The sequence below is a fragment of the Tachyglossus aculeatus genome, chromosome 10, assembly GCF_015852505.1.
Source record: "Tachyglossus aculeatus isolate mTacAcu1 chromosome 10, mTacAcu1.pri, whole genome shotgun sequence".
Lineage (NCBI taxonomy): Eukaryota > Metazoa > Chordata > Mammalia > Monotremata > Tachyglossidae > Tachyglossus > Tachyglossus aculeatus.
Genome location: NC_052075.1, coordinates 18,967,727 through 18,985,879, shown reverse-complemented (window position 1 = coordinate 18,985,879; position 18,153 = coordinate 18,967,727). Strand labels below are relative to the sequence as shown.

Genomic DNA, 18,153 nt, shown 5'->3' with positions numbered 1-18,153 from the left:
CACAAGTTTTCCGCCGGACCAGTTCTGTATTTACCAGCGAGCGTTCAGTTCACCAGATCACGGCAGGGAGGGTGGTGGCTACGCATTAAGGGTATTAACTTTTGTGGAAGCCACGTTTCACCGTTGGGGACAACCAGTTTTAGGGGCCTAAAGTCAAAAGTTGGGAGACGATGGTGTCTTCTTGGAAGTAGGAGGTACTTTACGGTTGATGGTTTTCCTAGGGAAGAGAACTTAAGGCTGTCGGTCCTAAGCTTTTCCCGTTCCACTCCTCCCTCGCCTTCTCTGAACTCATCGACCTAAGGATTTGTGTCCTAGCCCTCCACTGCTTGGAGCTGGGCCTCAGTCAAACAGTGGTATTTATCGAGCGCTTCACTGTGTGCAGAACGCTGTACAAAGTGCTCATCTCACTTGTAAAACGGAGATTGAGACCCACCAGAGACTGGGGACGTGTCCAATCTGATTACCATGTAGCTACCCTAGTGCTTAGAAAGTGATTGGCACATAGTAAGCGCTTATCAAATATAAAAATAAAAGCAGAGTACACAACAAGAGTTAATAATAATAATGATGGTATTTGTGAAACGCTTACTATGTGCCAAACACTGTTCTAAGTGCTAGCGTAGCTACATGGTAATCAGGTTGTCCCATGTGGGGTTCACAGTCTTAATCCTTATTTTACAGAGGAGATTATGAGGCACGGAGGAGTCAAGTGGCTTGCCCGAGGTCACACAGCAGACAAATAGCGGAGCCAGGATTAGAACCCACAACCTCTGATTCCTGAGCCCGTGCTCTTTCCACTATGCCACGCTCCTTCTCATAGAATAGCAGAGACAGCGTTGATAGACCCGTGCCTTGCCCACAGTGAGCTCACAGTCCAGAGAGGGAGGTGGACATTAAAATAAATTACGAATGTGTACGTAAGGGCTGTGGGGTGAATAAGTGCCCGGAGGGTACAGATACGAGTCCAGAGGTGATGCGAGAAGAGGGTAAACTCTCCTCCCCGTCTGCCTGCAAACTCCCTGAATGAATGAATGAAAGAATGAATGAATGAACGGCGAGGCATGACTGTGAAGGCAGTCCACTCTTGTCTTGTATTCTTTCAATCGTATTTATTGAGCGCTTACTGTGTGCAGAGCACTGTACTAAGCGCTTGAAGAGCGCTTCTCTTCTTGTAGTAACTTGATGCCCACTTGTCATCGGTAGAGGGTTCAATGAGCCCTTGGATGAGGGGGCTTCCTTTGGTGTTTGATACCCCGACAAGATTGTAAGCCCTTTATTCATTGTCGTATTTATTAAGTGCTTCTTGTGTGCAGAGCACTGTTCTAAGTCTTGGGGGAATCCAATGCAGCAATAAATAGACATTCCCTGTCCACAGCGAGCTTACATCTCCCAGCTTGATTACTGCACCGGTGTTCTTGCTGACCTCCCCGCCTCCTGTCTTTTCCCTTCCTAGGCCTTAAATCACTCTGCCACTCAGGTGATTTTTCAGAGATTTTCAGTCCTCACTGTCCCTAGTCCTTAAGAACACACAATGGTTGCCCTCCCGCCTCAGAATCAAACAAATTCCTTACCATCAGCTTTAAGGCACTTAAACAGCTCTCCCTGTCCTACCTTACATTGCTGATCCCACACCCAACCCACACACTTTGCTCCTCTGCCAGCCTATTCACTCTACCTTGATCTCATCTATAATAATAATTGTGGTATTTAAGCACTTGCTCTACGTGAGGCACTTTACTGAGCGCTGGGGTGGCCACAAGCAAATCAGGTTGGACAGTCCCTGTTCCACGTGGGGCTCGCAAGTCTCAAATCCCCATTTTACAGATGAGGTAACTGAGGCCCAGAGAGGTGAAGTGACTTGCCCGAGGTCACACAGCAGACACGTGGCGGAGTTGGGATTGGAACCCAGGTCCCTCCGACTCCCAGTCTCAAGCTCTATCCAGTACACAACTTGGATTATCCGCCTGAATTCCCCGGATATTTGACCCAAGTCCCCTCTTCGCGGGGCCTGTGTAGATGTGGCCGGGGAGACCGAATCACACCTGGTTTTTCCAGGACCAAAGTCCATGGGCTCCGGGGAGCTCCCCTTCTCTAAGGTGCCCCCCATCCTGTACCAGGGACTGGCCGCTACCTGGATCACCCCATCCTTTCTTTCCTTCCTGCTGAGCAGCGCCGGGCCCTCCACCTCCAGGTTCACCACCTCCAACCTTAGGCCCGGCCCTCAGTCAAGCAGTCAATCCCTGGCATTTAGTGAGCCCTTGCTGTGTGCTGAGTGCTGAGCACTGAGCTATGCGCTTGGGAGAGTTCAGTACAAAGGGGTTGGTGGACACCCTCTCTGCCTGCAACTTTCACCCTCGTCCTCTTCTTACTCCTCCTTTACTAGTCTTTTTCCTCCTTTCCCTCCTCCTCTTCCTCCTCATCCTCTTCTCCTCTTCCTTTTCCTCTTCCTCCTCCTTTCTTTTCCTCCTCTTCCTTTTCGTCTTCCTCCTCCTCTTTCTTTTCCTCCTCTTCCTCCTCCTTTTCTTCTTCTTCTTCCTCTTTCCCTTCCTCCTCTTCTTCCTTCTCTTCTTCCTCCTTTTCCTCTTCTTCTTCCTCTTTCCCTTCCTCCTTCTCTTCTTCCTCTTCCTCCTCCCATTCCTCTCCCTCCTCCTCCTATTCCTCCTCCTCACTCCCTTCTCCTCCCCCGATCTTCTCCCTCCCCCTTTTCCTTCTCCTTCCCCCCCTTTCCTCCTCGTCCTCCTCCTCCTCTTCCTCCTCCTCCTCCTCGGCCCCCTGCCCGGGCCTCGCAGGACTCCCTGGCGCCGGCGGCGGGACCGACCAACCATTCATTCATTCATTCATTCAGTTGCATTTATCGAGCGCTCCCTGTGTGCAGAGCCCTGTACTAAGCGCTTGGAAAGTACAGTTCGGCCACAGACAGAGAAAATCCCTCCCCAACAACGGGCTCACACCCGCGGGGCCCCGGGCGCGGGCCGGACGGCTCTCCCATTGGCTGCTCCTCCCCGCTCGGTAGGAGCGGACGGCTCTCCCATTGGCTGCTCCTCCGCGCTCGGTAGGCGCGGACGGCTCTCCCATTGGCTGATCCTCCGCGCTGGGAGGGGCGGACCGCTCGCCCATTGGCTGCTTTTTCCTCCCCCGTCTGGGGCTCCCCGGGGCTCGTCCCGGACGGACCGACGGACTGACAATCAGCAAGAGACTGGGGTTCAGCCGCCCGGGAGCCCTCCTCAGCCTCCTCCTACTGTTCCTTCCCATCCTACACATCCTCCTCCTCCACCTGCTCCTTTCCCTGACCCTCCTCCTTCTCCTCCTTCTCCTCCTCCACCTGCTCCTTTCCCTGATCCTCCTCCTCTTTCTCCTCCTCCTCCACCTCCACCTGCTCCTTCCCCTGATCCTCCTCCTCTTCCTCATCTTCCTCCTCCTCCACCTGCTCCTTCCCCTGTTCTTCCTCCTCCTCCTTCTCCTCCTCATCTTCTTCCACCTGCTCCTTCCCGTTCCTCCTCCTCCTCCTTCTCCTGTTTCCCCGATCCTCCTCCTCCACCTACTCTCCTCCTCCTCCTCTTCATCCTTCTCCACCTCCTCCTCCTCCACCTGTTCTCCTCCTCCTCCTCATCATCATCCTTCTCCACCTCCTCCTCCTCCATCTTCTCCTCCTCCTCATTTTCACCTGCTCCTTCCCCTGTTCCTCCTCCTTCTCCTTCTCCATTTCCCCTGATCCTCCCCCTCCTCCATCGGCTCTCCTCCTCCTCCTCTTCATCCTTCTCTACCTCCTCCTCCTCCACCTTCTCCTCCTCCTCATTTTCCACTTGCTCCTTCCCCTGTTCCTCCTCCTCCTCCTCCTTCTCCTCCTCCTCTTTCCCCGATCCTCCTCCTCCTCCACCTGCTCTCCTCCTCCTCCTCCTCTTCACCCTTCTCCACCTCCTCCTCCTCCACCTGCTCTCCTCCTCCTCCTCTTCATCCTTCTCCACCTCCTCCTCCTCCACCTTCTCCTCCTCCTCATTTTCCACCTGCCCCTTCCCCTGTTCCTCCTCCTCCTCCTTCTCCTTCTCCTTCTCCATTTCCTCTGATCCTCTTCCTCCATCTGATCTCCTCCTCCTCCTCTTCATCATTCTCCACCACCTCCTCCTCCACCTTCTCCTCCTTCTCATTTTCCACCTGCTCCTTCCCCTGTTCCTCCTCCTCCTCCATCTGCTCTCCTCCTCCTCCTCCTCTTCATCCTTCTCCACCTCGTCCACCTTCTCCTCCTCCTCATTTTCCACCTGCTCCTTCTCCTGTTCCTCCTCCTCCTTCTCCTCTTTCCCCCGATCCTCCTCCTCCTCCTCTTCCTCCACCTGCTCCTCCTCTTCCCGATCCTCTTCCCCCTTGTCCTCCCACATCACCTCCTCCAGCTGGTCCTCCCAGTCCTCGGGCTGGTCCTCGGTCCGGTCCTCTGGCTGGTGGCGGCGGCAAGCAGGCAGGATGCAGCGGTGTCCGTGGCTGTGGCCCTGGCTGGGCCTCTTCCTCTTGGTGCAGGTCCCGGGTAAGAGCGAAGCCATTAGGCCGGGGGGCATCGAGGGGTCGGAGCATTGGGAGCCTGTGGCCAACACCTTGGCCAAAGGAGCTGATGGGATGCCCAGCTGCCCAGGAAGATGCCATCTCTGGGGTCAGGGAAAGGCTAAGACGTAAGAGAGTCGCTGTGAAGTGTTTTCTTGCCCTGGTCTATAGGACACTCACCAGAAACCTGGCCCTGAGCTGTTCATAACCACCTGAAAGGAGATTTGGAGCTTCTGAACAGAGGATGTTGCAAATCTGGAGCAATTCCCCAACTTGGATAGACAGATGCTGGGGAGTAGAATTTAAACTGACTCTAATAGGGCCAGGAATAATAATAATTGTGGTATTTGTTAAGCGCTTAATATGTGCCAAGCACTGTACTAAGCTCTGGGATAGATACAAACAAATCAGGTTGGACACAGTCCCTGTCCCACACGGGGCTCACAGTCTCCATCCCCATTTTACAGGTGAGGGAACCGAGGCACAGAGAAGGGAAGCGACTCACCCAAGATCACACAGCAAGCTAGTAGTGGAGCCAGGATTAGAACCCATGACCTTAAGACTCCCAGGCCCGTGCTCTATTCACTACATCATGCTGCTTCCCCTGAGGAACTTAATTCGCTGCTTGGCTAGGAGGTTTCTGCAATTTGGGGCCTATTGGGCAAAATACAGGACCTCGTGGAGTTAAGAGGAGAGGGGTTCTCTGGTTGAATCTTGATGCCAAAACGAGTTGGGGTAGTGGGGGAAGCTAATTGAATGACAGTCCATAAAATCATCAATCGTATTTATTGAGCACTTACTATGTGCAGAGCACTGTACTAAGCGCTTGGGAAGTACAAATTAGCAACATATAGAGACAGTCCCTACCCAACAGTGGGCTCACAGTCTAAAATGGGCTCCAACCCTGACCTCACACTCCTAGCTCTATCTGGTGGAGGTTGTGGGGTGGGGAAACTTCCGTATAGCAAAATCTCCTTTAACAAAACGTCCTCTGAATCTTTGTCACCAATACTCTGTAAAAAACAAACAAACAAACAAACAAGATCCCCATCCTCGTAACTCCCATTTCAGTTTCATTTAAGGAGTTTTCACTCTATATTCGGCCGTCTTTACAGGCGTTCAAATGGCACAGGTTCACAGATTATTTTGTTTGCCGGAGAATGAATGAGCACTTGGCTATTCATTCCTCCACCCCCACCCTCTAGGGCCTTCCGTTCATTTTTTTTTAAACTCTGTTGCTTCACCCTACCTATAATTTATTTTAGTGACCATCTCCCCCCCTAGCCAGGAGTCATATCGACTACATGGTCACCTGAGCGCTCAGTACAGTGCTCTACACAGACTCAATCAATCAATACTGATCAATCCATGGTATATCTGTTGAGCTCCTTACACACTTGGGAGAGCATAATAGAGTTAGTAGACATGATTCCTGCCCTCAGGTGATTGATCGGTCATTCATTCAATCGTATTTATTGAGCTCAATAGATTAATAAAAAGATAACCCTCAGGAAAGACTCAGTAATTGTCTCTGTCCCTTCTTTCTCCCCCAAGCTACACCCAACGCTCCAACCCTGCAGCAGACTCCAGAATATGTCATGCTCCTACCGGATTCAGATGTGACGATCACCTGCGAGATGAAACACTCCACGGAGACCAAGACAATCTACTGGTTCCGCCAAAGCCAGCTTCCCTGCGTGGATGGCCGCAAGCAGTTCGTGGCTTCTTATTCTGGGCTGGGCTCAGTCACCTACGGCAATGGCTCTATGCAGGCCAGGGTCACCGTGTCCAAGGAGCAGAGTAGAAACGCTTACACTCTGGAGCTCAGGAAGGTGAAGTTCTCGGATAGCGGCGTCTATTTTTGCTCCGCTATCCAGGCTCCCGCGCTCATCTTTGGACGGGGAACGAACCTGAGAGTGGGTAAGGGCCCGATTCGGAGGGCATCGCGGCTCCTGGGGTGGAGGGGATGGTCTGTATTAGTGTCGTCTTCTGGTCCATTTGGAAATCTCCCTTGGCAAGCAGCATGGCGCCTTGACAATGTACTGTACTTAATTTACTGTCTGTCTTCCCCTGTAGACCATAAGCTCCTGTGGGCAAGAATCACATCTACCAACTCTGTTGTATTCTACTTTCCCAAGTGCTTAGTAGAGTGTTCTGCACACAGTAAGTGCTCAATAAATACCATTGATGAATAGAGGTAGGTAAGAAATAACAATAATCATAGTATTTATTAATAATAATAATAATAGTGATGATGGTGGCATTTATTAAGCACTTACCATGAGCAAAGCACTGTTCTAAGTGCTGGGGGGGAATACAAGGTGATCAGGTTGTCCCATGCGGGGCTCACAGTCTTAATCCCCCTTTTACAGATGAGGTAACTGAGGCTCAGGGAAGTTAAGTGACTTGCCCAAGGTCACACAGCAGACAGGTGGCGGAGCCGGGATTCGAACCCATGACCTCTGACTCCAGAGCCCGTGCTCTTTCCAGTGAGCCATGCTGCTTCTCTAGCGCTCACTATGTGCCAAGCACCGTTCTAAGCGCTGGGAGAGATCCAAGTTAATCAGATTGGACGCAATGGGGCTTAAACTCTTAATTTCCATTTTACAGATGAGGTAACTGAGGCACAGAGAAGTGAAGCGACTCACCCGAGGTCACACAGCAGGCATGTGGAAGAACTGGGATTAGGACCCAGGTCCTTCTGACTTCCCAGGCCCGGGCACTACCCACTAAGCCACCCTGCTTAAATGCACAAGCAGGGTTAGGACACATCTCTGGTATGGAAGGAAATGATCTTAGGTCTTAAGAAAGAAAGTTTAATCTTCGCCAGGTTCTGTCTCCTAGTCCTGGCCATCTTAATTGTCTGGAAAACTGGGAGTAATAAGGCTTCTCCCTTCCCAGACTGAGCCCCCTCCTTCCTCTCCCCCTACTCATTCATTCATTCATTCAATCGTATTTATTGAGTGCTTACTGTGTGCAGAGCACTGTACTAAGCGCTTGGGAAGTACAAGTTGACAACATATAGAGACGGTCCCTACCCAACAGCGGGCTCACAGTCTAAAAGGGGGAGACAGACAACAAAACCAAACATATTAACAAAATAAAATAGAACAAATATATACAAATAAAATAAATAAATAAAGTAATAAATACGTACAAACATATATACATATATACAGGTGCTGTGGGGGAGGGGAAGGAAGTAAGGCGAGGGGGATGGGAATTAGTATTGTTATTATTCTCTGTGCCTCAGTCCAGATGTAGCTTTGTACTCCCCATCCCTCCCATCTTACCTCCTTCCCCTCCCCACAGCACCTGTATATATGTTTGTACATATTTATTACTCTATTTATTTTACTTGTACATATTTATTCTATTTATTTTATTTGATTTATATGTTTTGCTTTGTTGTCTGTCTCCCCCTTCTAGACTGTGAGCCCGCTGTTGGGAAGGGACCGTCCCTATATGTTGCCAACTTGTATTTCCCAAGCGCTTAGTACAGTGCTCTGCCCACAGTAAGCGCTCAATAAATACGATTGAATGAATGAATGAATGAATCCTCCCAAAGAAAAACCAATTTCAGATACTTCTGTACAATTATTCCCTGTATTTTACCTGTTCGCCAATATTCCTGATTTAGATTTCTTTGCTTCAGGCAGACTCAGAGAGAGAAACGATTCATTTGCCATCCTGCTGAGAAGTAGGAACAGAGCTGGAGCAGGGATTCTGGTTTCCAGTTTCTGCTTCAGGTTTTGGTTCCTCGGATTCTTGTTCCCTACAGCATCTCTGAGCGGAGTGATTTCTAACTAAATACCCGAGTGGGTTCCTTCCTCTCTTTTCTCGTCCCCGCTAGACTGTAAACTTGTTGCGGGAAGGAAACGTGTCTACCAACTCTGTTATACTGTACTCTCCCAAGTGCTTAGTACACCTCTCCGCACCCAGTAAGTGCTCAAAAAATGTGATTGAGGAATTTATTGATTGATAAAGGTGGAAGGGAGTGCTCTGGATTCCAATGAAAACCTGGACATCATTCCCTGCCCCTCTAAAGACGTTGCAGATTACAAATCTTAGATAGAGCATCGGCCTGGAAATCTAAAGGACTTGGGTTCGAATCCTGGCTCTGCCCCTTGTCGGCTGTGAGGTCCTGGGCACATCGCTTCACTTCTCTATGTCTCAGTTACCTCATCTGTAAAATGGGGATTAAGCTTGTGAGCTCATGTGGGACAGGGACTGTGTCCAACACAACTACCTTGTATTCACACACTGTCATATTTATTGAGTGCTTACTGTGTGCAGAGCACTGTGCTAAGCGCTTGGGAAGTTCAAATTGGCAACATATAAAGATGATCCCTACCCAACAACGGGCTCACGGTCTAGAAATCTACCCCAGAGCTTAGTACAGTGCCTGGCACATAGTAAGTGCTTAAACAAATGCTATTTTTTTTAAAGAAAAGCTTTTAATTTCTGGATATTCTTGTTCTGGAATCAGCCCCTCAGAAAGTGATTCCCCATCAAGTCTTGGTTCTTTACCTTTTGACCCCATCAGGAGAGGAGTTCTTGTTTTATTTTTCTCTTAATCAATCAATCAATGGCATTTATTGGGTGCTTACTGTGTGCAGAGCACTGTATTAATCACTCAGGAGGGTAATCAGTCTCAGTCAGTCAATCGTATTTATTAAGCTCTCACTGTGTATTGTACTATGGGAAAGTACAATATAAAAATATAAACAGACGCATTCCCCGCCCACAACGGGCTCACAGTCTAGTGTAGAAAAAAAATAAATTGAAGATATGGACATAAGTGCTCTGGGGCTGGGAGAGGGGATGAATAAAGGGAGCAAGTCAGAGTGATGCAGAAGGGAATGGGAAAAGAGGAAAGGAGGGCTTAATCAGGGAAGACCTCTTGGAGGAGAAATTATATTAAAATAGAATTGGTTGGCACAGTCCTTGTCTGCAAGGAGATTATAACTTTCTTTTTCTAACCCTAGTTGATGTCCTCCCCACCACTGTCAACCCTACTAGAAAAGAGGAGAGCCCCAAGAGGAGGTGTAGGCGTCCACACAAGAATACACCTGGACAGAATGGTATGACCTCTATTCGCACTGACCTTGTCATCAACTGGGTGATGAACCAGGATGAAAATACATCTTCATTAACTTCAAAATACTCGAATTAAAAAAAAATGATATTTAAGACATGCTTCTTGGCAAAGCTTTATGCCCCAGTTCTTTTGTCCCATTCAGTTTTGTTTGGGCTAATGTGTTGGGCAAAAAGTGTGGACTTGTAGCTCAAATGCAACTGGATTTCAGGAAGCCCTATGAAATCATCTAATTTTGGAGGGAAAAAGGGAATGTTTTTCCCTAAAGATTTTTTGGGGGAATGCTTTATAGATATGGTGGTTGGCATAATGTTCTTTTGGATCAGAGAAGCAGCATGGCTCAGTAGGAAATAACCCGGGCTTTGGAGTCAGAGGTCATGGGTTCAAATCCCGGCTCCGCCAATTGTCAGCTGTGTGACTTTGGGCAAGTCACTTCACTTCTCTGTGCCTCAGTTACCTCATCTGTAAAATGGGGATTGAGACTGTGAGCCCCATGAAGGACAACCTGATAATCTTGTAGCCTCCCCAGTGCTTAGAACAGTGCTTTGCACATAGTAAGCGCTTAATAAATGCCATTATTATTATTATTATCTAGAAACAAGGCTCCCACCAGGAGCAAATTAGTCAGTTATTGATGTTGCACCTATTGTTGATGTAACAAGTAGGTCTGCCCTGACCTCCCTGGTTTTGATGACAGTGGAGGTGGTGTTGATGGGAAAGGTCATGACATGCCCAGATCTCCTTGTCACAAGTACAAGTGAGAGGGTGAGAAGCAGCATGGCCTAGTGGGTAGAATGTGGTCCTGGAAGTCGGAAGGACCTGGGTTCTAATTCTGGCTCCACCGCTTGTCTGCTGTGTGACCTTGGAAAAGTCACTTCACTTCTCTATGCCTCTGTTCCCTCATCTGTAAAATGGGGATAAAGACTGTGAGCCCCATGTGGGACAGGGGCTGTGTCCAGCCTGATTAGCTTGGATTTACCCCGGCGCTTAATACAGTGCCTGGCACATAGTAAGCGCTTAAAAGAAAACCCCAGAAGGGGGGAGTGTGGCATTTACTTGCTTTCATGCCCCCAAATTCAGGACCAGGGCCTGATCTAGCTTGGAGCCTCCCTGAGCTGCTTTCCCGCCAGGGGACTTCTGGCGCGTCCCGGTTGACATTACTGGGAGGGAAACCAAGACCAGCCCCTCAATCAATCAATCAATCAATCATATTCATCGATTGCTTACTGTGTGCAGAGAAGAAAGTAGGGTGGCCTAGTGGAAAGAGCACGGGCTGGGAGTCAGAAGGACCTGGGTTCTAATCCCCGCTCTACCACACCTGCTGTGTGATCTTGGGCAAGTCACTTAATTTCTCTGTGCCTCAGTTACCTCATCTGTTAATATGGGGATTGAGACTGGGAGACCCACGTGGGACAACCTGATTACCTTGTATGTACCCCAGCGCTTAGTACAGTACCTGGAACATAGTAAGCACTTAACATATGCCATTATTACCATTATTACTATTACAGTGTGTGGCACATAGTAAGTGCTTAACAAATACCATTTAAAAAAAGGCTGCACTAGACGATTAAAACAGAGTGGGTGGACACATGCTTTGCCTCCACCACAGCTGAATGACCCTGGGCAAGTCGCTTAACTTCTCTGGGTCTCAGTTGCCTCATCTGTAAAATGGGGATTGAGACTATGAGCTTTATGTGGGACAGGGACTGTGTCCAACCCGATTAATTTGGATCTACTTCAGTGCTTAGTACAGTGCCCTGCACATGGTAAATGCTTGACAAATACCATAAAATAACAAAGAAACAAACAAAAAAATCCCTGATCTTAAAGTCTCTCAACCAATCAATCAGTCATATTTATTGAGTGATTACTGGGTGCAGAGCACTGTACTAAGTGCTTGGGAGAGTAAAATATAACAGAGTTGGTAGATGTGTTCCCTGATCACAATGACCTTACAGTTTAGAGGGGGAGACAAATACATAAATTACAGATTACAAATTATATATTAATTACATATTATAATTATGCATTACAAATTATTATAAATTATAGAATCAATAATATATTATAATTATATATTACAAATTATTATAAATTATAGAACTAATATATATTATATTTACATATTTCAAATTATTATAAATTACAGAATTAATAATATATATTATAATTATAAATTACAAATTATTATAAATCACAGAATTAATAATATATATTATAATTATATATTACAAATTATTATAAATAACAGAAGCAGCATGGCTCAGTGGAAAGAGTATGGGCTTTGGAGTCAGAGGTCATGGGTTCAAATCCTAGCTTTGCCAATTGCCAGCTATGTGACTTTGGGCAAGTTACTTAACTTCTCTGTGCCTCAGTTCCCTCGTCTGTAAAATGGGGATTAAGACTGTGAGCCCCCCGTGGGACCACCTGATCACCTTGTAACCTCCCGGCGCTTAGAACAGCGCTTTGCACATAGTAAGCGCTTAATAAATGCTATCATTATTATATGTACAGAAGTGCTGTGGGGTTGAAGGGTGAAAAAGGGGAGCAAATCTAAGTGCAAGGTGGCCGCGGAAGAGAGTGGGGGAAGAGAAAAAGAGGGGGCTTAGTCAGGGAAGGCTTCTTGGAAGAGGTGTGCCTTCAATAAGACTTTGAAGTGGGGGAGAGTAGTTGTCTGTTGGATATGAAGAGAGAGAGAGCGTTCCAGGCCAGAAGCAGGAGGTGGGCAAGAGGTTTTGGTAAGATAATCAATCAATCAATCAATCGTATTTATTGAGCGCTTACTATGTGCAGAGCACTGTACTAAGCGCTTGGGAAGTACAAATTGGCATCACATAGAGACAGTCCCTACCCAACAGTGGGCTCACAGTCTAAAAGGGGGAGACAGAGAACAGAACCAAACATACCAACAAAATAAAATAAGTAGGATAGAAATGTACAAGTAAAATAAATAAATGAATAAATAAATAGAGTAATAAATATGTACAACCATGTATACATATATACAGGTGCTGTGGGGAAGGGAAGGAGGTAAGACGGGGGGATGGAGAGGGGGACGAGGGGGAGAGGAAAGAAGGGGCTCAGTCTGGGAAGGCCTCCTGGAGGAGGTGAGCTCTCAGCAGGGCCTTGAAGGGAGGAAGAGAGCTAGCTTGGCGGATGGGCAGAGGGAGGGCATTCCAGGCCCGGGGGATGACGTGGCCTGGATAAATGAGATGGAGGTACAGTGAGGACGTCGGCATTAGTCTAGATGAGGAGGATATAGTGAAGCAGCGAGGCTTAGTGGGTAAAGCACAGGCCTGGGACTCCGAAGGACCTGGGTTCTAATTCCAGCTCTGCCACTTGTCTGCTGTGTGACCTTGAGCAAGTCACTTCTCTGTACCTCATCCTCTAAACTGCAAGCTTACTGTGGGCAGGGAATGTGTCTGTTTATTGCTGTATTGTACTCTCCCAAGTGCTTACTGCGGTGCTGTGCACACAGTCAGAGCCCAATAAAAAACAATTGATTGAATCTGTAAAACGGGGACTAAGACAATGAGCTCCATATGGGACGGGGACTGCGTCCGACCCGATTTGCCTGTACCCACCCGAGAGCTCAGTACAGTGCCTGCCTGGCACGTGGTAAGGCGCTCAAGAAATACCATCGTCATCATTATTATTATTATTATTATTATGTCGAGCACTCGTGCTTAAAAAATGAAACTGGAGGAATGGAGTCCTCCTCCATTTCCCAGATTCTAGCAGCCGAGTCAACATCTATTCTATTTATTTTATTTTGTTAGTACGTTTGGTTTTGTTCTGTGTTTCCCCGTTTTAGACTGTGAGCCCACTGTTGGGTAGGGACTGTCTCTATATGTTGCCGACTTGTATTTCCCAAGTACAGTGCTCTGCACACAGTAAGCGCTCAATAAATATGACTGATTGATTGATTGATTGGGTCTTGTCCGCTTCAGGCCTTTCCTGCAGTACCCGCTTCATGGCTCTGCTGGTTGGATGTCTCCTGTTCCTGCTGGTTTCTCTGGCCGCCACCATCCACTTGCACCGTAAGTCGTTTCCCCCATCGAACCCAGAACCCTAGAGCTGGATTTAATGCCCAGAGTCAGAGGGCTGGGAAGGAGCTTGAGGGGTCATTTGGGCCAAGCCCCTGCCTCCAGGCAGATGGATGCTGAAAACATCGAAGGTAAAATAGAGAGGTGGTGTGGCCTAGTGGATAGAGCTCGGGCCTGAGAGTCAGAAGGACGTGGGTTCCAATCCCGACTCCGCCACTCGTCAGCTGTGTGACTTTGGGCAAGTCACTTCACTTCTCTGGGCCTCAGTTACCTCATCTGTGAAATGGGGATGAAGACTGTGAGCCCCACGTGGGACAACCTGATTACCTTGTATCTACCCCAGCGCTTAGAACAGTGCTTGGCACATAGTAAAAGCTTAACAAATACCAGCGTTATTATTATATTTGCGATGTTAACTTCCCCCCAAACCCATCTCCTCCTGCGTGATTGAAAGCAAAGGGCAAAGCAGAAAGGGGCCGGGCTGCCCAGGAGCAGGTGTGAGATCAAATCTCCCACTAGCATCGGTCGGGAGAGCAAATAGGAGCCCACTGTTGGGTAGGGACTGTCTCTATATGTTGCCAACTTGTACTTCCCAAGCTCTTAGTACAGTGCTCTGCACACAGTAAGCGCTCAATAAATACGATTGATGATGATGATGAAATAGGAGGTGAAGTAGATGAGGAGGCTCAGGTTTCTAAGGCTCTATTACAACACATTCACAGATGTAGGTATTCAGGGAGCCGGAGGCCTTTACCAATTGATGACGAAAGACAAACAGCACCGCTAGTGGATAATCCCACTGTGTGACTTTGGGCGAGTCACTTAACTGCTCTTTGCCTCAGTTCCCTCATCTGTAAAATGGGGATGAAGACTGTGAGCCCCTCGTGGGACAACCTGATCACCTTGTATCCCCCCAGCGCTTAGAACAGTGCTTGGTACACAGTAAGCGCTTAACAAATACCACCATTATTATAACCTTGTATCTATCGCAGGGCTTAGAACAGTGCTTGCCACATACTAAGTGCCTAATACCATATAAATATATATATATACATATATATATATATATATATATATATATGGTATTAAGCACTTTTTATTATATATAAAGCACGGACCTGGAAATAAAGACCAGAGTTTTAATCCCAGTTCTGCCCCTTCCTTCCTCTCCCCCTCGTCCCCCTCTCCATCCCCCCCATCTTACCTCCTTCCCTTCCCCATAGCACCTGTATATATGTATATATGTTTGTACATATTTATTACTCTATTTATTTATTTATTAATTTTACTTGTACATATCTATTCTATTTATTTTATTTTGTTAGTATGTTTGGTTTTGTTCTCTGTCTCCCCCCTTCAGACTGTGAGCCCACTGTAGGGTAGGGACCGTCTCTATATGTTGCCAACTTGTACTTCCCAAGTGCTTAGTACAGTGCTCTGCACACAGTAAGCGCTCAATAAATATGATTGATTGATTGATATATAATACCATATATATAATACCATATATATATATGGTATTAAGCGCTTTTTATTATATATAAAGCACGGACCTGGAAATAAAGACCAGAGTTTTAATCCCAGCTCTGCCACTTGTCTGCAGAGTGACCTCAGGCAAGTCACTTCATTTCTCTGTGCCTCAGTTACCTCATCTGTAAAATGGGGATTAAGGCTGTGAGCCCTATGAGAGGCAGAGACCTGATTAGTTTGTATCCACCCCAGCATTTAGTACAACGCCTGGCACATAGCAAGCACTTAACAAGTACCACAATTATTATTATAGTTATTATTATCTACCCTAATGCTTAGCTCAGTGCCTGGCACATAGTAGGCACTTAACAAATACCATGAAAAAGAGGGTTGGGTTGGAAAGGACCATTTCTACCCCAGTGCTTAGAATGGTGCTTGGCACATAATAAGCACTTAACAAATACCGCAGTTATTATTGTCACTGGATTGTGCAGGAGAGAAAAAATGTAGTTCAGGAAGACCTTAAATTGTCACATTTGCTCCCTGGTTCATTCATTCATTCAGTCGTATTTATTGAGCGCTTACTGTGTGCAGAGCACTGTACTAAGCACTTGGGAAGTACAAGTTGGCAACATATAGAGACGGTCCCTACCCAACAATGGGCTCACAACTGGTTGTTTCAAGTAAAGAAGTATAATCCGAATAATCTGTGATAATGATAATCAATCAATCAATCATGGGTATTTGTTGAGTGTTTACTGTGTGCAGAGCATCTTACCGAGTGCTTGGGAAAATACAATATAATAGAGTTGGTAGACATGATCCCTGCCCACAACTGAGTTTACAGCCTATAGAGGGAGACAGATGTTAAAATAAATTACAGAAAGAGGCTTCAGCCTGAAAAGTAGTTGAATCTTGGAGAGAAATGTCTCTAATCTCTTTCTAATTTAGGGCAAATGATTACCAGTGAAATGATTACCGAATTGCTAATGGAACGATTTTTTTTTGGCATAGTTACGATCATTTAATACCTACAGAATGTTTCCTTGTTTTTATTAGCTACCACTGTTGGGTAGGGACTGTCTCTATATGTTGCCAACTTGTACTTCCCAAGCGCTTAGTACAGTGCTCTGCACACAGTAAGCGCTCAATAAATATGATTGATGATTAGCTAGACAGTGTTTCTAGACTGTGAGCCCACTGTTGGGTAGGGACCATCTCTATATGTTGCTAATTTGTACTTCCCAAGTGCTTAGTACAGTGCTCTGCACACAGTAAGCACTCAATAAATACGATTGATTGATTGATTGGTCTGCGAGGGAGTTAATCAACCATAATCATGCTTACTAAAGTGGTAAGGAAAATGTAAGCTCCCTGCTAAATGGGCAACATGGTTAGCAGAGTGAACAGAATAATCCTTACTCTTTTCCCTTTCAGGTTCACAGAGGAGAAGCCAGCTTTACTTTGCAAAACAGTGAGTGACTTTTTATCCTTGTTGTTGTTATTCACAATCCCTGAAATTTCTCTCCCACCATCTTTTCTTGCAAGGGGTTCACAGGTTCTCCAGAGAGCAAATTTCTGCAAAAAGGTTTCTGACTACAAATGCACGGGAAGCGGGAGGCATTTAGTTTCAGAGATCCCATTCACTACTCCCTATCGGTCTCAATGAATTCTGAAATCTTGGGGCTTGGGAGACTGGTTTTTGCCCTGACTGGCTGATCGAGTGACCCAAAAACCCAGTGACCCAAAGGACCCCTCGTCCCCCTCTCCATCCCCCCATCTTACCTCCTTCCCTTCCCCACAGCACCTGTATATATGTATATATATTTGTACATATTTATTACTCTATTTTACTTGTACATATCTATTCTATTTATTTTATTTTGTTAGTATGTTTTGTTTTTTTCTCTGTCTCCCCCTTTTAGACTGTGAGCCCACTGTTGGGTAGGGACTGTCTCTATATGTTGCCAATTTGTACTTCCCAAGCGCTTAGTACAGTGCTCTGCACACAGCAAGCACTCAATAAATACGATTGATGATGATGATGACTGACTACTGTCACAGTTAGAAGGTGTGCATTGATGGCACCTAATTCTTCTCCCACGCACCTCTGAAACAAAACCAAATTTGCCTTCTGGGGGGAAGAGAGGGGACAAGATATAATAATCATAATGATGATGGCATTTGTTAAGCACTTACTATGTGCAAAGCACTATTCTAAGCACTGGGAGGGATACAAAGTGATCAGGTTGTCCCACGTGGGGCTCACAGTCTTAATCCCCATTTTACAGATGAGGTAAGTGAGGCTCAGAGAAGTCCAAGGTCACACAGCAGACATGTGGTGGAGCCGGGATTTGAACCCATGACCTGTGACTCCAAAACCTGTGCTCTTTCCGCTGAGCCACGCTGCATATGTGGAGACTCCTAAGACAGCTCATGGATGAGGGATGGGGGGAAAATGGGACAAAAGATGCAGGGAACCAGGGAAGAATTCTGAAAGAAATGCCAACCCTGCCGGATTTTTGAGTGGCCCCAATCCATACTATTTATTGAGCACCTCCACTGTGCAGAGCACTACATTAAACCCTTGGCAGAGCACAATATAGCTGAAAGACACTGTTTCTGTCCTGCGGGAGTTTACGATTTACCCAGGAGAGAAAGATATAAGACCAAATAAGAGAGAATGAGATAAAGATTGGGAATATGTGGATGGTAAGTACTTAAACAAGCACTTATTGGGAAACAGCATGGCCTAGTAGTAAGAGTATGAACCTGGGGGTCAGAGGACCTGGGTCCTTATCCCGGCTCTGCCACTATCTGCTGTGTGACCTTGGGCAAGTCACTTCACTTCTTTGGGCCTCAGTTCCCTCATCTGCAAAATGGGGATTGAGACTGTGAGCCCCACGTGGGACAGGGACTGTGTCCAAACCAATTAGCCTGTATCCACCCCAGCATTTAGCAGAGTACCTGGCACGTAGTAAGCGCTTAACAAATTCCACAGTTATT

General features: G+C 46.8%; 1 protein-coding gene across 3 annotated transcripts in view; it reads left to right on the top strand.

The window, feature by feature from the left end:
- The first annotated feature begins 4,345 nt into the window (after positions 1–4,345).
- The window catches only part of LOC119933020 (T-cell surface glycoprotein CD8 beta chain-like), a 36,714-nt gene continuing 22,906 nt past the window's right edge, over positions 4,346–18,153 (top strand). For all 3 annotated transcript variants that reach the window (XM_038752213.1, XM_038752215.1, XM_038752214.1), the window contains exons 1-5: positions 4,346–4,516; positions 6,085–6,450; positions 9,519–9,614; positions 13,582–13,671; positions 16,585–16,621. In XM_038752213.1, coding sequence (XP_038608141.1) covers positions 4,456–4,516; positions 6,085–6,450; positions 9,519–9,614; positions 13,582–13,671; positions 16,585–16,621 — 650 coding nt within the window. In that variant the 5' untranslated portion in view covers positions 4,346–4,455. The remainder of the gene's footprint in view (positions 4,517–6,084; positions 6,451–9,518; positions 9,615–13,581; positions 13,672–16,584; positions 16,622–18,153) is intronic.